The sequence below is a fragment of the Lepidochelys kempii genome, chromosome 11 (assembly GCF_965140285.1).
Source record: "Lepidochelys kempii isolate rLepKem1 chromosome 11, rLepKem1.hap1, whole genome shotgun sequence".
In the NCBI taxonomy this organism is placed as follows: Eukaryota; Metazoa; Chordata; order Testudines; family Cheloniidae; genus Lepidochelys; species Lepidochelys kempii.
Window position 1 is genome coordinate 8,376,697 of NC_136390.1, and position 25,193 is coordinate 8,401,889.

At 43.7% G+C, this 25,193-nt stretch overlaps 2 protein-coding genes across 16 annotated transcripts in view; one reads left to right on the plus strand and one right to left on the minus strand.

Annotated features, from left to right (window-relative positions):
* The window catches only part of LOC140895430 (band 4.1-like protein 5), a 59,350-nt gene extending 51,256 nt beyond the window's left edge, over window positions 1-8,094 (plus strand). For both annotated transcript variants that reach the window (XM_073305059.2, XM_073305061.2), the window contains one exon: window positions 50-8,094. In XM_073305059.2, the coding sequence (XP_073161160.1) occupies window positions 50-134 (85 nt within the window). In that variant the 3' untranslated portion in view covers window positions 135-8,094. The remainder of the gene's footprint in view (window positions 1-49) is intronic.
* Window positions 1-25,193, minus strand: part of LOC140895429 (uncharacterized) — an 82,639-nt gene that overhangs the window by 11,090 nt on the left and 46,356 nt on the right. For 3 of the 14 annotated variants that reach the window (XM_073305050.2, XM_073305051.2, XM_073305047.1), the window contains 3 exons: window positions 2,398-2,664; window positions 1,301-1,380; window positions 826-904 (listed from right to left, as the gene is read on the minus strand). In XM_073305050.2, coding sequence (XP_073161151.1) covers window positions 826-904; window positions 1,301-1,380; window positions 2,398-2,560 — 322 coding nt within the window. In that variant the 5' untranslated portion in view covers window positions 2,561-2,664. Of the gene's footprint in view, window positions 1-825; window positions 905-1,300; window positions 2,665-20,265; window positions 20,572-21,385; window positions 21,656-25,193 lie in introns of those variants that run through there. The other 11 variants (XM_073305057.2, XM_073305058.2, XM_078854777.1 and 8 more) reach the window with 9 other exon arrangements.

The following is a 25,193-nucleotide window of genomic DNA, read 5'->3' on the forward strand; positions in this document are numbered from 1 at the left end:
TCCCTTTTCTTCATCTTAAGTAGTTTTCTACTTTATTTGATCTTTTTAGGGCATGTCTACACTTACCAGGGATCGATGCTGCTGCAATTGATACACTGGGGGTTGATTTAGCAGGTCTAGTGAATACCCACTAAATCGACCACAGATCACTCTCCTGTCAACTCCGGTACTCCACCGGAAGGAGAAGCATAAGGTAAGTTGACAGAAAAGCATCTCATGTCGACACAACGCAGTGTAGACACCACCATAAGTTGACCTAAGCTACACTGACTCCAGCTACATTATTCATGTGGCTGGAGTTGCGTAACTTAGGTCCACTTACCCCCGTAGCATAGACAAGGCCTTAGTGCCAGCCTTTCTATGTGTTTCTCAGAGTGCAAAATATGTTACTATTTTCTTCCCGTAATAGACAAAAACTTGTGACTTTTCTTTACATTGGACATAATTTAGAAAAAAAATCCCCTCATATCTAAGCCTGCTATTTCACTGCTAAAGAACTTTTTAAAGATCAACTTATAAAACTCTAAAAGTAAAGAGTCTAATGAAAATGCTGAAAACCTTGAGTACAGAAATGTTGCTACAAAATGTTTCCTGCTGGAAAGGAAAATTGATTGTTTGACAGTTTAACAGCCGAATTTTTTAGTACAAAATTCTGTCTGTGGTTTTGCATGTAAAACTCGCAGTGAAGCCAAAGGGAAACGGGAGCGTGTGTACATACAAGTACATCAGAGGACACAACTGGGCCCTTGCTATTTATTACCCTCTGTGGAATTACTGTGTATTTGAGCTGCCTCTTGGAAGAAAACTGGTTATCTTGTTCCATACCAATGTCATACATCCAGAGAGGGATCTTCACCTGCGTAAAAGCAGAATCCACCATCCCACCGAAAATATAGAGGATGCCCTGCAGGCACAATGATATTCATTTATCACCCGGAGTGCAGTACAAAAATCTAAAAACAATTTTAAAAGGACAAAGCCCCCATCACCAAATAAAATACCCTAAAATGCACAGCCAATCTTAACCAGTCAACAAGAATGCCACTAGGCCATTTATTATTATTATTTGAGTGCTGTATAAGGACAGCAAAAAATCATCTAGTGATACAGTTAACGATAGTATAGTAATTCTTATTTATCAAAACATTTTACAGACCACATACAGATATCATGCCTGAAATGCAGCCATGTCTTGGGGGGGAAGGTGACAAATTGTTCCCCAGGGCACAGCAACGAAACAGTTTGTGCCACAGCACCAAAGAAAAACATCTATTGAGGAGCAGGACTAATTTAAACTCACCTGATAAGCCACCATTGAATGTTCTTCCAGTTCTTCTGGGCCATCTTCTGAACAATCCAGTTTTTCCCATTCATTGCTTGCTAGGAAACAAAAGGAGCGCTAAAATGGATACACACAAACCACATGGAAGTCAGCAGTAGGGTGAAGATGAGATGCTTTGAAGGAGGCATCTTTGGTTCTGCCTGCACTTCCAAAATGAGCCACGACTGATACTGGGATCAAACACAGTTTTCCCGTTGACTGGTGTGGGAAGGTGAAAATGTAAACAACTTTAACTGGATTGTTCATTCACCATTTTTTTTCTATTAGCATGGAAGGTTGAATTAATTTCTCCCACAAAATAGGTTTGTACTTTTCTATTTGGCAAACAATTTTATCTCTCTCTTGGTTTGAACAGAGTTAAAATCGATAATGGTTTTTATGTATTGTACACCAAAGCTTCGGTATCCCACAAGCATCAGTTTCAGCATAGCACTGGGATTCATGCTAGTGAACTGACCCTGACTGGGCCAAAATGGGGAGCACAAAACACTGGGGTGTTAAATGAACTTCACAAAAAAAGTGTTTGTTTTAATTTATTTGTAATGAAAGTTACAAATTTGATAATTCAGCCTTACAATATCCAGGTGTTTTTGTACTAAAATGTTGCAGTAATTATCTGTATTTTTAATATGTAACTTGAATCAGAGTATTTTAAGGAGAGCATTATTTTTAGCTTAAAATAAGGGAAAACAAATCTGATGCTTCGGTGTGTAATGACAACAGGAACATATGTGCACCCCATTACATAATTAGGTAGATGCATTATGGGCTTTTCACCTACACCACAACCATTCAGCTCTGGCACTTGCGAGAGGCAGAATACCAGCTTCAATGGATCAATATGGCAAATCCTACCATTCCCAAACTGTGGAATGTGAACTTGACAGTCCATCTATTCACTTTACAGTTTTTTAAGAAGGTAGCAGGTGAACCATTAAAGTTTGGAAGCCGGTGGCCTAGAGACTTGTTATGCTATGGAGTGGCTCCGATTTCACAAGGATGTGAAACTCATGTGTGACTCTGCATCCAGTCGTACAGTGGAGGGACACACTTACCTATATTGTACCGCCAGAAGTCACTTAGGCTGCTATTGCACCGACCCCCATAAAGATAAACAAACCCTCTGCAGATGCTGCAGGCATGTTTGAACCGATCACATGGAAAAGGCTTGCTCTGTGGTACAGGTTTCCATAGGCACATTGCAGTTTTCCTTTTCATCCCTACATCTGGGTTCTTGCCAAATCCATTGTCTTCTGTAAAGGGTAGCAGTACCAGGGAGATCCCCCCAAAAAGTCAGGGACCCAGTCTCATCTTGGTACAGTCTGCGAATGAGAGTGAGGGAGAATTTAAAATAGTGTCAGAAGTTTGATGCAGCCCTATGATACAAAACATTCCTGTTTTCTGCCTGCCTCACCAAAACTACCACCATTTAACTTACGTCAGTTAATGAACTCCACAGCAACACCACTTCTTTCGTCAATTGGGGTAACACACTGATTATAATATATTTGGACTTCAGTAAAGCATTTGATATGTTGACTCACAAAATCTTCCTTTCCGAACCCAGTGTTTTTCAAAGTTCGGGTCGCGATCCAGTACTGGGTCGCGGCATGTAAGGTGCTGGATCGCTTTGCTCAGCAGCCAGGGACCCTAGGAACTCTGGTCAGCACTGCTGACCAGGACGTTAAAAATCCCATCGCCCAGCTAAGGCAGGCTAGTGTCTACCTGTTCCTATGCTGCACCTCGGAAGCGGCCAGAAGCAGGTCTGGCTTCTAGGCAGGGGGGCCACGGGGCTCTGCGTGTTGCCCCTGCCCTGAGCACCGGCTTCGCACTCCCATTGGCTGGGAACGGGCCAATGGGAGCTGGGGGTGGGGGTGTGCCGCGCAGAGCTGCTTGCGTACCTCAGCCTAGGAGCCGCACCTGCTGCTGGCCGCTTCCGGCCCCTTCCAAGTCACAGTGCAGTCCACGGTACCAGGACAGGCGGGAAGCCTGCCTTAGCACCCCGGCTGCGCCGCTGACCGGGAGCTGCCGGAGTTAAGTCCGTGCCTCAATTCCCTGCCCCAGCCTTGAGCCCCTTCCTGCACCCCAAACCCCTCATCCCCGGCTCCACCCCAGAGCCCTGACCCCCTCCCACACCCCAAATCCCTCACCCAGCCTTGAGCCCCCTCAAACCCAGAACCCCTTCTGCACCCCAAATTCCTCATCTCCAGCTCCATTGGGTCACGGGCATCAATTATTTTCTTCAACTGGGTCCCCAGAAAAAAAGTTTAAAAACCACTGTTTGAATTTAAGACTTTTGTGAATTGCAAAGTGATTGAAAGATGGCAAATAAAGGGAAGTAACAGACAATGGGCTTTGTCTAGGAAAGGTGTACAGAAATAAAACCACAGGGACTGTGGCTAGGTTTGTTTTACATCCTCTTGTAATCTGTGTCTGATACAAAGTTGGGAGGATAAAACATACAGATTAAAAGTGGGCCACAAGAAGTAATCCAGACTGAATTTAGACGCCACGCTCAAAGGCATCTGGAGTCAAGGCAGACCTGGAGAAAACAAAGTAATACTTTAACCTAATTTGCCACAAGATATCACTGTATTTGGTGTAAAGAGAGCAAGAGCATTCATCTACCTTTTTTTAAAAAAAAAAAAAAAAGTTTTAACCCTTTTCTTGTTGGGGCATGGCTAATGCTTAAAGGCTGCTTATTTTAAGGGAGCACAGATAATTTCAATAGTGGTAGCCATTCCATTTAAAAGACACACCATTTGTGAAACTGAGTGTGCCTTTTTCAACTGGACACTCTTGGTGTTAGCCAGAGTCCAAAATAACAAGAATTGAGAAGGAGGCTAAAGGTAGAAATCTAAGGTTACAGATTACAGACTAGCAGGCAAAGCACATTTGAAAATATCAGTCAGTAGTCATAGGTGTGAATGTATACTAAATAGCTAGTGCTCTAGGGAACCATCTTCAGACTAGGGACCGAATGGCTAGGCAGCAGTTCTGCGGAAAAGGACCTAGGGGTGACAGTGGATGAGAAGCTGGATATGAGTCAGCAGTGTGCCCTTGTTGCCAAGAAGGCCAATGGCATTTTGGGATGTATAAGTAGGGGCATAGCGAGCAGATCGAGGGATGTGATCGTCCCCCTCTATTCGACATTGGTGAGGCCTTATCTGGAGTACTGTGTCCAGTTTTGGGCCCCACACTACAAGAAGGATGTGGATAAATTGGAAAGAGTCCAGCGAAGGGCAACAAAAATGATTAGGGGTCTGGAACACATGACTTATGAGGAGAGGCTGAGGGAACTGGGATTGTTCAGTCTGCAGAAGAGAAGAATGAGGGGGGATTTGATAGCTGCTTTCAACTACCTGAGAGGTGGTTCCAGAGAGGATGGTTCTAGACTATTCTCAGTGGTAGAAGAGGACAGGACAAGGAGTAATGGTCTCAAGTTGCAGTGGGGGGGAGGGGGTTAGGTTGGATATTAGGAAAAACTTTTTCACTAGGAGGGTGGTGAAACACTGGAATGCGTTGCCTAGGGAGGTGGTGGAATCTCCTTCCTTAGAAGTTTTTAAGGTCAGGCTTGACAAAGCCCTGGCTAGAATGATTTAATTGGGGATTGGTCCTGCTTTTGAGCAGGGGGTTGGACTAGATGACCTCCTGAGGTCCCTGATATTCTATGATTCTATGACCTGCTGCAGGACTAAGTGAAATCTACTCCTAAGGCATCTGCTTTGAATATAATAATTACAAAGTAAAAAAGAGGATATGTTATCACTCTCTTTAATGACTGAGGATCTGGAAATATCCTAAAGCTAACTAGATGAATGGGTCTGAAACCCTTCGTTTGCCAAGATAGACATGCCAAGCCAAAAACAAAAAACCCCCACTCATATGCAAAAGTTTACCCTTACGTTTACATTAAATCTAAGTGGAAAGTAAAGGATTATGGAAGAGGCAAGCTGCCAATATGGAAAAAGAAAAATCTATGGACAGAATAAGTCCGTGGTTAATAGATGCTAGCTCTCCCAATCTTTGTTTTGTTTATGGTTCCAAGGTTGGACATCTGAGAAAAGGCGATCAGAGCTATCTGTCTTCAGTGCTAAAAGACTAGAATGGTTCAGTTTAAGGATGAAGCAAAGGAATAGAAAGCAGGTTCTGGAAAGTTTTATCCTCTCAATCTCAGGACATGATGCTAGCAGGCCTGCTCCTAGAGCAAAAAAGGAAGGACGCCCATTGTTACCAGTGGAGGAAGAAAAGGGCTGACTGTCACTATCCAGGGCAAAGCATGTTGAGAAAGGGGAGGAGTAAAGGGCCCTTAAAATACATATTCCTCTCCTTGTTGGTGTTGTAGGGAGGAGATGTCTGCTTGGTTGAGACTCCCTCCATCACTACAAAACTAATTTCCCCCTGCTGATACTCTCACCTTCTTGTCAACTGTTTGAAATGGATCACCTTGATTACATTGGCCTCATTAGCACTACAAAAAGTGATTTCCACCCCTGGTCAACTGTTGAGAATAGCCCACTTCCACCTTAATTGAATTGGCTCATTAGCACTGACCTCCCACTTGGCAAGTCAGCTCCCATCTTTTCATGTGCTGTGTATTTATACCTCTCTACTGTATTTTCCACTCCATGCATCTGATAAAGTGGGTTTTAGCCCATGAACGCTTATGCCCAAATAAATTTGTTCGTCTCTAAGGTGCCATAAGGGCTCATTGTTTTTGCTGATACAGACTAACATGGCTACCACTCTGAAACCTCTTATTAATAGTACATGCTGCTAATCTCACATCCTCCTTATAGTCTGAAGGGACTGGGGCTACACTTCACTTCCTGTTTATTATTAGTGTACACAGACAGTTACTGTGTGCTGTGAAACAGTTGTGTATCTTAATGGTGAGAGAGGCTATTCCCGAGTAGAGGATATGAAGCACTTTGGCATTCCAATGGATCAGAGGTGCAATATAAATCTGAATGTGGTTTGCATATAAAGCAATTACATCATCTGAGTCTGTAGCCAGAGAGCTTCATTGCCTCTGTTGCTGCTCACAGCTTTACTGAGTGGTAGCAAAGTGAAATTAACAAGAGTGGAAACTTTCAATGCAACTATTCATAACTCTGTGGCCAGTAGTGAAACTCTCACTAAACCTGTCAGTTTCATGCTTGGCAGCAAGCAGTAGCAAAAGCAGGTACTGGAATTGCATATCTATGTCTAGCTTAGTGATTTAGTTCTCTAGCTATGGGTTTCTCGCAACAAATATTTTGATGGCCTCAGAGTGCGGCCAACAAATTTTGCTGGTGGCCGCTCTGACAATTTTTTCTAAAATACTTAAATTAACTTTAGGAAAAACAAATAAATATGCACATATACACGTCCAAATCCTTGCAATTTATTTATGTAGTGTTTTTTGCAGTCTCAATAGTAAAAATAATGTATAGTTGTCTCTATTCTTTATTGGACCTGAACAGAATAGCAGCACAAATCAGGTGCTTTGCACATTCTTCTCTTTTTTGTTGTGGTTTCTTTTTCTTTTCTGTTTTTTAGACTTTGTAGCCAGTAAGTCTGCTGTTGTGAAAAGTGATACTTGTATGTTAATATAACTTTTCACAGCTTCCCAGCTAGCTACTAACTCTGCTGTGAAAAGTGATATTAGCTCCAACCCCTCAGACAGAGACAAATACCTACAAGATCTCTATCAAGCATTCTTACAACTACAGTACCCACCTGCGGAAGTGAAGGAACAGATTGATAGAGCCAGAAGAGTTCCCAGAAGTCACCTACTACAGGACAGGCCTAACAAAGAAAATAACAGAACGCCACTAGCCGTCACCTTCAGCCCCCAACTAAAACCCCTCCAACGCATTATCAAGGATCTACCTATCCTGAAGGATGACCCAACACTCTCACAAATCTTGGGACACAGGCCAGTCCTTGCCTACAGACAGCCCCCCAACCTGAAGCGAATACTCACCAGCAACCACATACCACACAACAGAACCACTAACCCAGGAACCTATCCTTGCAACAAAGCCCGTTGCCAACTGTGCCCACATATCTATTCAGGGGACACCATCACAGGGCCTAATAACGTCAGCCACACTATCAGAGGCTCGTTCACCTGCACATCCACCAATGTGATATATGCCATCATGTGCCAGCAATGCCCCTCTGCCATGTACATTGGTCAAACTGGACAGTCTCTACGTAAAAGAATAAATGGACACAAATCAGATGTCAAGAATTATAACATTCAAAAACCAGTTGGAGAACACTTCAATCTCTCTGGTCACTCGATTTCTGATCTCAAAGTGACTATCCTTCAACAAAAAAACTTCAAAAACAGACTCCAATGAGAGACTGCTGAATTGGAATTAATTTGCAAATTGGATACAATTAACTTAGGCTTGACTAGAGACTGGGAATGGTTGAGTTATTATAAAAAGTAACCTATTTTCCCTTGTTTATTCCTCCCCGCTCCCACAGTTCCTCAGACATTCTTGTTAAACCCTGGATTTGTGCTGGAAATGGCCCACCTTGATTATCATACACATTGTAAGGAGAGTGATCACTTTAGATAAGCTATTACCAACAGGAGAGTAGGGTGGGGGGAGAGAAAACCTTTTGTAGTGATAAACACCCATTTTTTCATGGTTTGTGTGTATAAAAACATCTTCTGTATTTTCCACAGTATGCATCCAATGAAGTCAGCTGTAGCTCACGAAAGCTTATGCTCAAATAAATTGGTTAGTCTTTAAGGTGCCACAAGTACTCCTTTTCTTTATACAAATATCAGATTTTCACAGTAGATTTGCTCAGCCCCAGCAAGCCTGGGGACAAATTAAGCTCTGGGTAGGGAGGCAATGGGGACCAGGGGCGATGGGTGTTTGTGTGAGAGGAGTCAGGGAGGCACCCACTATCACGCTGCTGAGGGTGGTGGCCAGAGCCTTGGGACCCAAGCCCTGCAACCAGATCCTGGGGCCCAAGCCCAAAGCCCTGTGGCTGGGGGATGGAGTCCACCACCGCATGGCCAAAGCTCAGGACCGGAGAAGGCAGCTGGGGCTAGGGGCAATGGGGGGGGGAAGAGGCAGTGAGCCAGGGTCAAAGCCAAAGCCTGTAACCGGGCGGCCGCAGCCCAAGGCTGGAGGAGGCAGCGGGGACCAGGGGTGATGGGGAGGGGTGGTGAGCCTAGGGATGGAGCCCACCACCATGCCGTGGAGCCTGCAACTCATCACCCCAGGGCTGAAGCCTGACCCCTCTGCCCCTGGAAAGTGAGGAACTCACTGTCTGCTTGCTCCTCTGTTGTTTGTCTCCAAAGGGGGGCAGGGCCCAACCCCTGCTGGTGGTCCCAATTGAGGGGCCCCTGATTTCTCTCCCTCCCCCGCTCCGCCACCCCCGTCATCGCTCAGCAGGCTGTGGCCGCAAGAAAAGCCCCTGATGGCTGCATTTGAGAAACACTGCTGAGTCTAACTAATAGGTGCTTAGTAAGTTTTTTGAACCTGCTTAGTAAGTTTTTGAGCCTCACTCAAAGTATACAGCTGTAGTAGTATCATTCAAGATCATTTTAGCAGTAGGACTTATTCTTTTTATCTTCCTGTTTGAAGAACTAACAGAGGCATCCAGTATTGCTTCACAGGCAACATAATCTAACAGGCTCACTATGTTATTAGCTACAATTCTACTAGAGGCTGCAGGGAAATCCCATAACAAGCAATGTGAAAATAACGGGTAAGTGCAGGGAAATATTTTTTAAATGGCAAAGGACAAACCATATTAAACTCCTCTTTCAATCAGAGCAGTGATAAAGCTGGCAATGCATTTATCCAAATTATCTCACATTGCAAGAGTTTCTTCTTTAGATTTATTTCTGTCCTCAACTTGGGATGAACCATCTCTTGAAGTGGAATGAGGCTTGTGAGGATCTGTTCCTGTCATAAATATAAAGGGAAGGGTAAACCCCTTTGAAATCCCTCCTGGCCAGGGGAAAGCTCCTCTCACCTGTAAAGGGTTAAGAAGCTAAAGGTAACCTCGCTGGCACCTGACCAAAATGACCAATGAGGAGACAAGATACTTTCAAAAGCTGGGAGGAGGGAGAGAAACAAAGGTTCTGTGAGTCTGTCTATAGTCTGTCTTTGTCGGGGATAGACCAGGAATGGAGTCTTAGAACTTTTAGTAAGTAATCTAGCTAGGTATGTGTTAGATTATGATTTCTTTAAATGGCTGAGAAAAGAATTGTGCTGAATAGAATAACTATTTCTGTCTGTGTATCTTTTTTGTAACTTAAGGTTTTGCCTAGAGGGGTTCTCTATGTTTTTGAATCTAATTACCCTGTAAGATATCTACCATCCTGATTTTACAGGGGGGATTTCTTTATTTCTATTTACTTCTATTTTTATTAAAAGTCTTCTTGTAAGAAAACTGAATGCTTTTTCATTGTTCTCAGATCCAAGGGTTTGGGTCTGTGGTCACCTATGCAAATTGGTGAGGCTTTTTATCCAACATTTCCCAGGAAAGGGGGGGTGCAAGTGTTGGGAGGATTGTTCATTGTTCTTAAGATCCAAGGGTCTGGGTCTGTAGTCACCTAGGCAAATTGGTGAGGCTTTTTACCAAACCTTGTCCAGGAAGTGGGGTGCAAGGTTTTGGGAAGTATTTTGGGGGGAAAGACGCGTCCAAACAGCTCTTCCCCAGTAACCAGTATTAGTTTGGTGGTGGTAGCGGCCAATCCAAGGACGACGGGTGGAATATTTTGTACCTTGGGGAAGTTTTGACCTAAGCTGGTAAAGATAAGCTTAGGAGGTTTTTCATGCAGGTCCCCACATCTGTACCCTAGAGTTCAGAGTGGGGGAGGAACCTTGACAGTTCCCCAAAAAAATGCTTTGCACCAGGGAAGCAAGGTATCTTCTCTTAGTATCTGCTTTCAGTCCAACTATTACCATATACAGACATGAAGTTTCATCCATGCAGGTGAGGTCACAAGGACACAATGTAAGTGGCAACACATGGTTACACACAATTTTCTTTGAGGAGAAGCCACTTTCCAGAAAAAGATTTGATTGCTGCACAGGGTCAACTGAGCTTGCTCTGGGCCAAGATGGCACTTTGCAAGCACAGTGATTAGATTCTAAAGGGCCAGTTTCTCAGACCTACATTTTGGTATTTATATTGTGCTCATCCACATAGTATGACATAGGTGCCTGAAGTTCAGGATTTATAACCATATTTAGCCATACTTAAGTCAATCAGGCTCTGCACAGGCACACAGGTCTGCTCACATAGCTCTGATTGCAGGATCAGGGCAATACCGTGACACAGAAACTACAAAGTAACTTGAACCTCTGTCAAGTTGCCGTTTGTTCCTACGTTGTTAGAAAAGGAAAACTGATGCTGCACTAGATTCAAGGATTAATGAACTCTTTAATACACAAGAAAATCCTGATCACAGAAGGATCCTGTAAGACTGTCTTTCTGTGTTCATAAACACGCTGGCTGAGTAATAGCGGTCAGGAATGATCCAATTGCATAATCATTTGTTTGTTCTTACAACCTCCTATAATCAACCTACCCTCTTTGTTTTCCCCTCTGAAACGCTACATAATATCTTAGATTTCACTACCATGTTCAAACCCAAGTTCTTGTTTCGTAGAGTTCTCGGTATTCAGTCACTTTATGCCAGTCTCCCGCATTCAGACAGGGTCTCAGACACATGGAGCCATATCCCCACAGGTTTTCAAACATTGGGTCCCCTATTCATTTCCAAAACCAGCTAAAAATGGCTGTCCTGGTTTTAAAAAACCTCCATGGATTTATTCCAGGCAACCTCGTGGCCCTTATTTGTCTCTACTTCTTTCTGCTCCTTCACTCCACTCATTAAGCACTACTTTCTTCTTTGCCCCTTCAAACAATCTCTCCGCTGTTAATGCAATAGCTTCCTTCTCTGCAACTCCTGTCACCTGGAACCGCCTTCCCGTATCTCTTCAACTCACATCAACCGTCCATCTCGCCTTACATTTCAAATAAAAAAACAAACAAACATGTTTCCTCCTTTGCTTATACCTCAATCTCTCTCTGCCTCTGCTGTTATTGATCTCTCTTCATACCTTCATCAGTTACACATGTAAAATAGTTCAGGATACAGTTTGTAACAAATAGGGTGCACAAAATGAAACTATGCAGCACAATATACAGTGTTACCCTCACTCTGGAGATCACAATAGCTCAAGCTCAGATTATTGCATAGGTACTGTTTGGAATAAAAAAAATCATTTTTGATTTTTTTGAATATTTTGTTTGCAACAAAAAATATTCTATTTGCGTAAAAGCAAACAAACCAGCAGTGTAGTGTAGGGTCCTGAACGACTATACTAGTGAGCTTAGTGCTACCTACTAAATAGCACTACTGCAGTCAATGGGACTAAACTCACAAATAAGTGTTTACAGGATCAGGCCTTAATTCAGCCCCATCACATGCTGCCTTGATGATGGGAAAGCTTGTTGATTATTATTAGATTTCTTTTCAATTTATTTTAACTTTAAAATCACGTAATAAAAGACAGAGAAGTACAGAGACTAAGGAAAAACAAGTTACATGAAAATAGCTTTGGAATACAAAATATGCAAAAACTTCAATTTATTTCTGATGTTAGTAGAGGAGACACCAGATTACATGTTACACTGGATTACAAAAAGCCCTTTCATATTTATCATTTGTAAAACCGGAGTAAATCCAGTGAACAATACATGTCTGAGAGCCTATCACCAATACTGTAATGCAATTTTGATAGCTGGTGTTGTTAGAATGTGCTAATCTGTTTTATACAAAATAAGCTAAATTTTATAGCTACATTGCAATCTAGTTTCCTTATTCATATTTTTAAACACTCCTCAAACACAAAGTTTGAGGACACTGCTTAAGAATGAGTGTATCTTTTCTTTCTAGCAGGACCAGCAGGTTTCACTTTGAAGAACTAACCAACTCAAAGCATGTTTAGAGTTCCTAATGTTTTATGGTGTAATGTGGCCTACTGGAAAAAGCACTGAATTGGGACTCGGGAGTCCTGAGTTCTATTCCTGGCTTGGCTATTGGGTAACCTTGGGCAAGTCCCTTCGCCTCTCTATGCATCAGTTCACGCGTCTTTAAAATGGGGACGGTTATACTTTCCTATTTTTCAAATTGTTTTGAGATCTACTGATGAAAAATGCGATATGACAGCTACATTTCTTCCATATATTAGTGCAAACATTCAGAAAGGAAGACATCCTGATACCTATGTGGTCAATTATGGATCAAATCCTCCTTGCCTTACTTCAGTCTTATTATCATCATTGGAACTACTTACATGAATAAAGTAAGGCTAAAAATGGAAGACTGGGGCTGAACTGAATTCGTGCCTTCTACAATTTTGTTTCTTGTGCACTACTTCAGGGGTGCCCAACCTGCAGCCTGCGGGCCGAACACAGCCCACCAGAGCATTTTATAAGGCCCACAGCTTGCTTCAACACAATAGACTAACCGCCAATTCATTAGCGTTTTCTTGTCATGTTTACATCATTGTAGCTTACACAAGGAAGTATCAGAAACTGTGATAAAGAATGAGTTTAATTAAAAAAAAAAGTGGTGTCACGTTTCATATAAGCGCAATCTTGTAAATAATAACCGCAGCTCAGCTGTAGGCTAACCAGACCAATTAAGTACGTACTTCCTTAGTGATTGTTGCTATAAAAATTCAGGAAGACGCCTTTGGACATGCGCAGATTAGCTATAGCCTGTCCCAGATGCAATACATTTGACGGATGGATGCGAAAATGCCTCCGACAAAAAACAGAATGTGGGCATTGAACATTGTGTTTTTCAAGTTAAGTGGACCAATCAATTCTTTTTTGTGCCCCATCAAGACAAATCAGTAGGTCTGATTTGTAAAGAAACAGCTGCAGTATGGAAGGAATATAACATCGAGAGAGACTGTGACATGAAACACAGGGAAAGTCTGATGAAAACAAAAGTGCACACCGAACTGTGCCCAAATGGTAAAATTATTAGGCCTCTTGGATCAGAATTTTGAGGTCAGATTTTCTGAATTCAAGTCATACACAAGTGACATCTGTCTGTTGAAAACCCTTTTGTTGCTAACGAGGATAATGTCCTTGTCTCTCTGCAAATGGAATTGACTGAACTGCCATTTAACTGCTATTTAAAAGACGTGTTTCACAAAAAGAAACTGGTGGAGTTTTCCTCACTGCTGCCCAATGATTGGTTCCAAAATTTGCACAATTTTCGGCAGCACATACATCTGCGAACAAATGTTCTCAGTTATGAAGCAGAATAAGTCTAAGCTGTGGTACCTCCTAACAGACGACCACCTGCCTGCTATACTTCAGATGAGTGTCTCTAACTTTGAGCCAAACTTCAACAAACCGGTTGCTGAGAAATCACCTTAGACTTCTCACTAACTCAGTGCACTCTTTATTTGTGATTAGGAAGACGGTTATTTGTTCTTTACTGGGGTTTTTTTCCCTGTTTTCTATCATCCTGATACTCATTTTATTGATTGATTTCTTTTTTAAATAGACAATACTGTTCATAGAAACAACCTGTCTATATACAAAACAGGCTGAATTTAAAATGTAATTACAGGTGACTTTAAATCTTACTAAAATATGTAGAATCTATTTTACCCACACAAGGTTGTGCCTAGGGTTATGTGGACCTCTCATGTAGTAAGGTTGGGCACCACTGCTAAATGACTTTGCAATCTCAATGCATCATCAGGGCTCCTTAATCTCCTAATTCAAATAATTTCTGAGGACTCTGACAACAGGCCCACAAGCAGTTAACTAACCTCTCCATTCCATTATTTTTAAGGAAGAGTGTGAGAAGGAAAAGAAGGTTTGATTAGAAAATATATTTAATGCTCTAACCGCCTTCTCTTCTGTGTCTCCCAGTAAGTCTTGCCTTATCAGTGTCTGCATTTTAAACTGTAAACTTCTTGGGCATGCATTGTCTGCAAGTGTGCCTTTGTACTGTGCCCCTCATGAGTACTTCATAATCTCCATTTAGAGCGCTGATTACAAAGGAAAACTGCTACATTTCTGAAATTAATGGCTATAGTGGAAACATTGCTGAGCAAGTTATTTGTCCCTAGGATTAAATATTGATCTCAGTTTTACCTTTTGTGTAAATATTTACCCCTCATAAATAAATCTGGATAACAAAACCTGCTGAGCTAAATGTTGGTTATTATTTGAAAGAAGGAAAGAGGGACCTACACCAATTACTTCTGATACTCTCCCATCTCTAAACAGCAGATCATTCAAGTAAAAAAACCCAAAAACCAGACATACTTGCAGTTGGCAACAGGTTAACCACACACAGAATGCACTTGCAGATCTACATAAAATCTCCTCTCCAAAAGAAAGTGCCACCTTTTTTGCACAAGTGCCAAATAAAAAAATAAATTCAGAACCTTTTCAAATGACTGTTTCCAAAGCAGTAGTAAAGAACAAAAAATGGCTGCTGCTTTTAGAGCCCTTTTGTCATTTCATTCTTAGTATCTACCACACAATCTAACTGCAAATTGGACAACTTGGAGTGTGGGGGAAGGGGAGCTTTTTCCCAAGAAGAGAAAATACAAAGTGTTAGCCATAGCACAGAATACACTTTTGAATTAATGGTGCCCCATTGGTATTTCATAATAGAAAAATTAAAACACAACTTCAGGAAATACAGGGGAAAAAATAAATAATTTCAGGAAATGCATATTATATGTTCATTAAATAGCTGTTTTTATATTTACTAGAACATGATTTCTCAAGGAGATGAGAAGCTCAGGTTTCCTGTAATAGAGTGTTAACTAATTGAACTATACAATCTGATTTCCCAGCACTGGTCTTCCGATTCATTTTCCTCTGTTTTTAATATGCTGATTAGAAAAGTTTCAGATTTTAAGAGAATCAAAGCTTTAGAACTGTAGCAATTTCTCATCCCAACATGTACGTTTCATGTGCACAGAAACAAAGAATTTCTATTAAAGTTTTTCCTACTTGTTATTTTTTAAATAAAATTCAAAATCTTCTGCATGCAATCCTGTAGCCTTTCCACCCAGAATTCCCATTGCAAATGGTACTGTTTGAGTGGATTTCATATTGGGCAGCCAGATGTTATAGTGGTGGCACTGTTTGGAAGTATATATACATGACAGCTTTTGGTGAACCTCATGAGAGAACTTATGCTTCAAGCCCTTTCTCCAGTGAATAGTCTTATTCATGCAGTTATTGCTATTGGGTTCCTTGCATGAGAAAGGATGACACTATGAACATTGGTTTGCAAGGGGGATTAGGAAGTATTACCCTTAAAACCTCCCCACCTATTTAGAATTAACTGACAGTCCCTACAGAGGTTTGGTTCCACTAAATCACATTTGCTTGCAATGCCAGAATACTTCTGTTACAAATTTCAATGTTCTTAGGATGCAATTTTAGTTCTTAAATTGTGGCTCTATTAAACTCAAACCACATTTCCCAGGATACAAGGCCTAATTTTTAGAGCGGCTGAACTTCAAAATGAAGTCTGATGTGGCTCTTGGTACTAAGCACCTCAGAAGCACAGGCCTGTGTTCCTTACGTATATTGTGATTCTTTATTTATTTCAGAGTCATGCCTAGAGGCTCCAGCCAAAGTCAGGGCTCCCTTGTGTTAGGTGCTGTGACAGTCTCTACTTTGATGAGTTTACAGTCTAAACAGACAAGACAAAAGGTGGGAGAAGGAACTACTGTTACCCCTATTTTACAGATGGGGAAAGAGGCATTGTGAGAGAGTGACTTGCCCAAGGTCACAGAGGAAGTCTGTGACAAAGTCAAAAATTTAACCCAGGGCTCAATTCCAATCCAACTCCTTATTTGGACTAGCTTTACAATACAGATGAAAAATAAAAAAATGAGGTTTAATATTAAATACTATAATTTGTTCTGGGCTTTTTTTTTAAACAAAGTAAGATTTCAACTATATTCTTTTTACATAGTGGAATACATATTTTACTATAGAATTCAGAGTACACTTAGCAGTCAAGAAGATCAACCATTCAGTGCCCTTAAAATAGAGGTCCCCAAACTTTTCAGGGTCACACCCTCCTTTATCCTGTCTGCACCCCTCCCACCCAGAGTTGGGCCAGGAACAGGGTCGCAGATCTGGGCGGGGGGAGAGACACAGACAGAGGTAAGGGGTCCAAGGCTGGAGACGCAGCTGGGGTGGGCGTGGAGCTGGCAGCCAGGGCCCCGGGCACAGAGCCAGCAGCTGGGACCAGGAGCAGAGTTGGGTGGTGCTCCCTCCCAGCCCCCCGCCGCACTCCCCTGAACGTTCGTCCATGTCCCCCGTGGGGGGGCGCACTGCACAGTTTAGGGACCTCTGCCTTAAAATAACTTTTTAACTAAGTCTGTATTCAGAGACCGTCCCATTTGGAAGTCTCCCCCAGGGGTATCTCTTAATTGTGAACTCCAGCATTTCAATTAGCTATTGCACTTCTGAGTGAAGCCTCTGAGGAATAACTTCCTAAAGTATACACTGATTTTTAGATAAGGCCAAAGTGACAGATTATGCACAAATCCAACACTTCAGCCACACTTCAGCATAGGTGGAAAGGCTAATCAGGTCTACAGTGGTAACAAGTGATGTTCTTTTCCTCATTTTGTTTAATTACCAGAAATACATACATACTTTAGGAAGTTAATATGCTTCTCAAATCTTACTCAATATAAATTATTGGCTCCAGCCATAACCATGCCTGGAGTTCACTCTTCTTTGTGATTTCACTACATTACTGGAATCCATAAATGTAACTTGTCATTGTTATAAAGTTCTCTTGAAGAAGCTATTGCAAGTCTTTGGTATGACATCACGTCAAGATCAAGCCACTGCAAATCCAAAATGCTAATACAAGCTTATTAAGGGATTTAAAAAAAAACAAAAAAACGGGAGTCCAGACAAGGAAATTCCATAAGGCTATGTGCTGCAAAGTTTGTTACCAATATAACTGTTACACCAGCTCTCTTACAGAACTCAACAATAGCAGAGTGCACACACAACAAACAAAAGAAGTTGTCAGACTTAAGGCTGTACCACTTCCTGTATAAGGTAAGCACTGAAAAGTTGTTTGCTTAGTTTTGCAGGACTTTAGCAGAATGTTATGTGTTGATAAAATGGGTAATTTTGCTGTGTTCTAAATATGGTGGGAGAGAAAAAAAAGACTCGCAATCCTACTGCTTCAAGGAATCCCCCTGTGAAATCAAGAAGAGACTCTTTCTTGCACAAATAGGTGCATTCTCAGGTTTTTACACCTTCCTTGGAAGCATACAGTATTTCCCACTATTAGAGACCGGGTACCTAAGTAAGTGAATCATTGGCCTTTTGGGAGATGGGCAATTTTTGGTTCCTAGATTTCATTCAGGGATGTCGCAATAACTGCAAGCGACTTAACCACTAGCCAGATTCCTCCAAACTACAATAGGTTAAATGTCCTAGAGATTCAGTGCCAAAAATCTACAATCATGTGTGATTGCACATATCTTCTTAATAGTGCACAAGGTGATGTGAAGCAACTTCCAAACACTTTATCTCCTAAGGGAGACTCTGCTTATTCCAACTTTCAAAATCTTCAAGGCTCCAGTGAGAGAAATTGATTTATTATAGAAGTCAAATGGCTGTTTATTCCCCTTCCATCAAAAAATTGGGCCAAAGTTCATAGCATGTGTGTGTACTTTGCAGCTGAGCACTTACCATACTTCTGTCTTCTGTAGAGTGCTGCGTAAAGTAGCGATTGTCGCTAAATGTATAATAAGTTTCTATTCCACTGTGATTTATAGGAATAGAAACTTATAATACTTTTAGATACAATCACTAATTTATGCAGCACTCTATAGAAGATATAATGTGCATTCCTTGCCCCCAAAGAGCTTTCAATCTAAATAAAACATAGGGCAGTGGCAAATGGGATGGAGGGTCAGTGAAGGTATTAATTATGATAATAGAAATAGGGTTACTTGAAGGGGACTTTTAAGCAGGAATTTGAAGGTGGAGAGAAAGGGCACTTGACCATGAAGTCAAGAAAAAGAACCAGATGGCAGAAACTAACGCGCTCAAATGTGATGTAGATGGATGTATAAACCTAAATAGTCATTGGGGCTAGCATGGGAAAAGTACTGAAAGAGAATGGGGGAAAGGAGCTGCATGGCGCAATGGGGAAGAGTGTAGGGAATGAGTAGAGGACAAAATGAGAGCTAACACGTAGCATGGGACAATATTCAGTAGTAAGGACATTACAGAGGAAGATGAGTTTAAACATTACAAAGTAAGAGACAGAAGCCAAATGGGAGATTCAAGCAGGGAGGGAGGTGAAAGGTTGGACTGGTGAGAGAAATGGATAGATTTTGGTCTGACTTGACTGGAGAGACCTGAGAGGCAGGCAGAGAGGCCAGGTAGGAGAAGGCTACAGTTATCAAAATGACAAGGGCTATTGTTTGAGTGCACCAGCCCTTATAGTTCAGGGTAAGGATAAACTAATCAACTAAAAATCTTTCATTGATTAGCTTATCCTTACCCTGAACTACAAGGGCTGCATTTAAGGATGCTGCTGTTTTCTTTGACTCTTGGACTACATTATGTGCATCCCTGTAATAGAGCCTGCAGCTGCAGACACTTAGGGCATGAATGTGAGTGACATTTACTCACAAAAATAATCCCAACAACTTCAGTGGGATTACTCATGTGAATAAACTTGCTGATGTGCATGTGTTTGTCGGATCTGACAAACTACCTTGCTAGAAGAAAAGGAGTACTTGTGGCACCTTAGAGACTAACCAATTTATTTGAGCATGAGCTTTCGTGAGCTACAGCTGCTCACGAAAGCTCATGCTCAAATAAATTGGTTAGTCTCTAAGGTGCCACAAGTACTCCTTTTCTTTTTGCGAATACAGACTAACACGGCTGTTCCTCTGAAACCTACCTTGCTAGAGGGATAGAAGAAACGGTGGCAAGTTGTTCTCACATCAGATAAGGACCAGAAGGAGACAGTCTCTTATCTTGCATGAGCCAAACTTTCTGAAAAATTCTCATTTACAATTAAAATTGCCCAAGCTTCTCCTCAGCCAAGAGGTAGCTGGGGTGGGGCGGGGCAGCAACAGGAAGTAAACAAAATGAAAGAAAGGATGGTCTTGTAGTAAAGGCACTAAACTGGGACTCAGAAGATATGGGTTCAATTGCTGGCTTTGCCAGACTTCCTGTGTATTCCTGTGTCTCTTTTCTTCAGCTCCCCATCTGTAAAATGGAAATAAAACTTCCCTTCTCTCACCTTTTGTCTATCTTTTGTAAGCTTTTAGGGGCAAAGACTGTTGCTTACTATGTATACATACTGTACCTAGCACAATATGCCCTGATCTCAGTTGGAGCTTCTGGACATTATTGTCAATTCTGATAATCTCAGCTATTTTTGACCCCTATGAAAATGTGGAAGAGAATGTACTTTTCTACTGTAAGAAAACATCAAGAAGCTACTTTGGCTTACGTGTATTAGGTGGCACTTACCATCTGAAATGGTCATGTTGACTATCCCTTAGCAGGGTCTAAATGCCAAACTCTTCTCACAGTGTGAATGGAAATGCTGTAACCTCATTGATTCTACACAGGGTGGGATAGGACAGCTTGCACCTTTAAAGGCTGGAGGTCTGGAATCAGCCAGCCTTGGCCATTTACTCCTGCCTGTCAGAGCTGAGATGAGGAGTGGGGTTTAATTATTAGAACCAGCAGAGCATTTAGGAGCTGATTCCCCAGTGAAGAGCAACAGAAAGCTACAGAGCAGGAAGTGCTCAAGGAGACTAACCACCACTATGAAGTGGGAGCAAAATACTACAGAAACTGCTTGGAACGAACAGAACACAGTAACAAACCTTGAATCTTCATGGAAAAATTTTCAGGCAGAGAAGGCCTAGGAATATGGTCTTGAGGCGGATTCTGAGAACTTAATTTTGGGAACTATTTTCTGTTAATAAATTCAGCTCTGAGTTGCGGTGTAGATGAATCAGAGATAAATTTGTGCTGATAATCAAAGTTCATAGGCCCTGCATTTAAGAGAAGGGAAACAGAGGCAGGGGCCTGCAAAGCAACCTCAGACCATGACTGGAACAGGGGCCACTTGGTAGGCAGCCAGTCGGTTCACACGTGGTCTGGCAAATTAATGCATGGGGATTGTTGTTCTGAGAAAATGAATACAAGGGATGAGTTAATGCAGTCTAGATCATTCCTCCCTTTTTTATTTACACCATATTTTTGCAACCATGACAACTGGACCCTTGGTAAGCTGTCAACCCAACACACTACCCAAGCAGTTTGGACCCCTTTGCAAAAGTGGAAGGACTCTGGCATTCCCCTCCCCCTCAGCCGCCACATAGCACAAACTTTCTCGTGCTCTCTCCCAAAACATACCCCCAAAGCAGGGGATCCAACCCCATCCCCCAATGTCAAAGACTCCAGTGCCCACAGACACATGTGGCCAGATGGGGTCTGCTCTGCAGGCAGCTCTAGCCAAGAGAAGGCACACGCAGGAAAGCAGCAGGGAAAGTCCCTTTTTCACCTCAGGGGCTCCTGTTCCAACCCCCCCCCCCCCCCAAGTGAACACACATGGGAATTGTACAGCAAGTACAGGAAAGGGAAATATTTATTCACAGAGGATGAATGGAGAAAAATAAGAGGGGGAAAGACAGGGAGAGCAGTAAAACAGAATTGCATTCAACACAAGGCCCCACAGGCCCAGAGGTAGCACAGTCTGAAAGGGCAGACACCGAGCAATGTCTGCACTCCGAGTTCGGGAGTGCTGGGCAAAGTTCCAGTCCCGGGGTGAGTCTTGAGTGCTTCTAGTCCTCTTTGGAGCCAGTGAACTTTCCCCAGCAAACCTCTCTGGGGCCCTCTGCCACTCTCTGCAAAGCCACACAGAGCGACCACCTCCCCACCGAGCTAGCTAACAGCCTCCCTGCTTAGCCCCACTGCAAGGCCACAAGCTCCAGTACTCACGGCCCCGTGCAGCAGCGCTACTGGGTCCAGCTCCGGTCTGTCTCTCTCGGACGATTCCTTCCTGGCCCACTGCTCCTCCTGCCTCCTATCCTGGTGTCCCCGGTCGGTCGCTGCTCTGTCCCTCCCCGGCTCCGGGCAGCTTCTGGGCTGCTTCGCTCTGTGAGGGCCTGGGGCTGCAGCCCTTCTGTCCGGAGGGCCAGACACCCACGCTGTCGCTCTTCCCCTGCACTTCCTCCTTCAGGCACAATCAGCACTCCCCTCCTCCGCCTCAGGACAGAGATTTAAAGGGCCATGCTCTCTCAACCCCAAAGAGGTTACACACACGTAGTGGAGCTCTCCACGACAGGCAAACAGGAGCCTCAGTCTCTACCCACCTCACACAAGGCCTTGGTGCCCATAAAAAAACACCCTGGAGGGACTAGGCACAGAGAAAATTCCCCTCTCCAATCTACACATCCACTGAGGGGCTGGGACAGAGCCCACTCTGAACAGACACATGGGGGGCACGGAGGGGGAGATGGCCAGGGTCAGAACCCCCTTCACAAAAACACTGGGTGGGGGGCAGGTTAGGAGCAGAGCACACCCCATAGAATGGGGGGGGAGGACAAGAGGGAGGGACAAAGGCCCCTCCCCCACCCACAGCTGCAAGAAAGCGGGGGAACCAAAGCTCCCCCAAATAGCCAGCAAGGGGAGACTCAGCAGCCTCCCCAACTAACAGCTGAGGGGAACAGCCCCCTACTCTCTCTCACACAGGGGACGGTCCCCACCCTGCTATAATGGCTCTGGAACCCTCACCATGGGGCAATGCACACCCTGGCCCCTGGGGAGCAGCTCCCCTCCGGGGAAGGGTTCACCCGACGCAGCAGTGAGTGCGGGAACTGCAGGGGCAGGCAGCGCGTGCCTGCAGGTGGAAGGCACACACCTGGCGCGGGTCAGGGCTGTTGTGTTTGGGTCACCTCGGGTGAGCAACCGGGCACATGTGGGGGAAGCAGGGCGACCCTGCTGCCTTGAGGGTCACTGGCCCAGCTGCCCATTGGGAATGGAGGTGAACATGGTAGCGCATGCCGGACAGGTTTGCAATAACATTATTTGGTTATAATTAATGTAACCAGTGCAGGGTGTAATAAGTAGGAATGGGTGAATAAATCTGCAACAATATACTAGTACAGCTGTTCACATTTTAATCCTCACAAGCAAACAAATGCTGGAACAATCAGCCCTGATAGTGTGGTTGCAATAGTGCAATGCAGTAACCTTATCATCGTCAATAATAATTAAACCCTGAACCGATAAGCCCAATGGAGTGGCTTTAATGGTGCATGCAGTAATGTTACAATCATTAATAATCAACTGGTAAAATGATAACCCCAATAGCTTGTGTAATAATGTCAAACTCATTGTTAATAATCAAATGCTGGAACATAGCAGCTCTAATAGTGCATGCAATCGTGTTGAAATCATTAATAGTCAAATGCTGCTAGAAAGATCAACCTCATAGCAGCTGTAATAGTGCATGCAATAATGTGAAAATCATCATTAGTAATCAAACCCTGGAACAGTAAACCCAACAGTGTGACAGTAAGGTGTGCAGTAAACTTATCATCATTGATAATCAAACAGAAGAGCCAATAGAGGGGTTGTAACAGTGCATTCCATCATGTTGCAATCACAATTAAACACTAGACGGATAAGCCTAATAGAGCAGCTGTAATTGTGCCTGCAGTGATGTAATAATCAGTCTTTTAATCAAATGCTAGAACAATATTTCTAATCACTAGAGCCCTGTGCAGATACAAAATTTGTATCCACAGCTGAGCCACAGACATGGTCCGCAGATATAAAACAGATACCTGCAGATTTGCAGGGCTCTACCAGTCACACACCTCAGTCCTTAGGCTCCTCCCTATGCTCGCTGCCTTGACTTATGACAGTATAACCCAAATTTCTTTTTCTTATTTCCTGGTGCTCAGCCAAAACACTACTTGCTGTAATTACAGCTGCTGTTTCTACCTGCTCTCAGAAAAGGTGGCAGTACAGAGCAGTGGCTCTCAACCTTTTCACTCTGATTTGTCTTGTGTACCCCCAAGTTTCACCTCACTTAAAAACTACTTGCTTACAAAATCAGACATAAAAATACGAAAGTGTCACCGTACACTATTACTCAAAAATTGCATACTTTCTCATTTTTATCATATAATTATAAAATAAATCCATTGGAATATAACTATTGTACTTACATTTCAGTGTATAGTATATAGAGCAGTATAAACAAGTCATTGTCCATATGAAATTTTGGTTTGTACTGTCTTTGCTAGTACTTTTTATGTAGACCGTTGTAAAACCAGGCAAATATCTAGATGACTCAATGTACTCCCTAGCAGACCTCTGCATGCCCCCAGGGGTATGTGTAACCCTGGTTGCGAACCACTGGTGTACAGCCTTGAGTGACTGCACACACACAAAAAGCAGTTGCTATGTCAGCACAGTAGAGGAAGTGGGTAACCATGCTCAATAGCTGTTTTGAATAGGGTTGCCAGGCATCCGGTTTTTGACCAGAATGTCTAGTCAAAAAGGGACCCTGGAAGTCCGGTTGGTGGCACAGCAGGGCTAAGGCAGGCTTCCTGTGGCTCCTGGAAGCAGCAATATATCCTGTGGCTCCTAGGCACAGGGGCAGCGAGGGGGCTCCGCGTGCTGCCCCCGGCTCTGCAGCTCCCATTGGGTGGGAACTGCAGCCAGTGGGAGCTAAGGGGGCGGCACCTGCAGACGGGGGCAGCGCATACAGCCGTCTGGCCGCACCTCTGCTTAGCTGCCGCCCAGAGGGATATGCCACCACTTCCAGAAGCTGCCTGAGGTAAGCGCCGCCTAGAGACCACACCCCGAACCCCCTTCCGCACCCCAACCCCCTGATCCAGGTCAGAATTCCCTCTTGTACCCAAACTCCCTCCCAGACCCTGCACCCCTCCTCCCCTCCTGCACCCAAACTCCCTCCAGGAGCCTGCATCCCCTCCTGCCCCCAAACTGCCTCCCAGAGCCTGCACCCCCTCCCACTCTCTGAACCCCTCGGCCCCACCCCAGTGCCCCCTCCTGCACCCACATCCCTAGCCCCACATCAGAGGCCCCCCCCACCCGCATCCCAACCCACTGCCTCAGCCCAGAGCCCACTCCCACACTCCAAACCCCTCATTTCTGGCCCCACCCTGGAGCCTGCAGTCCAGAGCCCATACCCCCTTCCACACCCTAACCCCCTGCCTCAGCCTGGAGCCCTCGGCCACAGTCTGCAGCCCCCAGCCTGCACCCCAAACCCTTCATCCCCAGACCCAGCCTGGAGCCCTCACCCTCTTCTGCACCCCAACCCCCTGCCCCAGCCTGGTGAAAATGAGCAAAGGTGAGGGAGAACGAGTGACGGAGGAAGGGGGGATGGAGTGAGCGCAGGTGGGGGGGTGGCTTGGGGCAAGAGTGTTTGATTTTCTGCGATTAGAAAGTTGGCAACCCTAGTTTTGAAGCTGGCATAGAAGGCTTTATTAAGAGCAGACATTCCTGCATGTATACATATAACTCCCCACCACCTAGTCAGAAGCTGGAAGCTCCTGGGCAATCAGTAGTGAGTTCTGTCAGGGGTACAAAATTGGCAGCCAGGTTGAGCACTGGTCAGATCCAGCCCAGCTTGCATGGAGAAGATAAGCGCTCCCAGGGGTAACCCAGACTGATTTGGGAATTGGATCTCAATACAGTTTCCTGTAATTTTACAAACTAGTTGGACATTATTGGTCTGCAGCAGTTATATGTTAAGGTGTCTGTACCGTCCTTA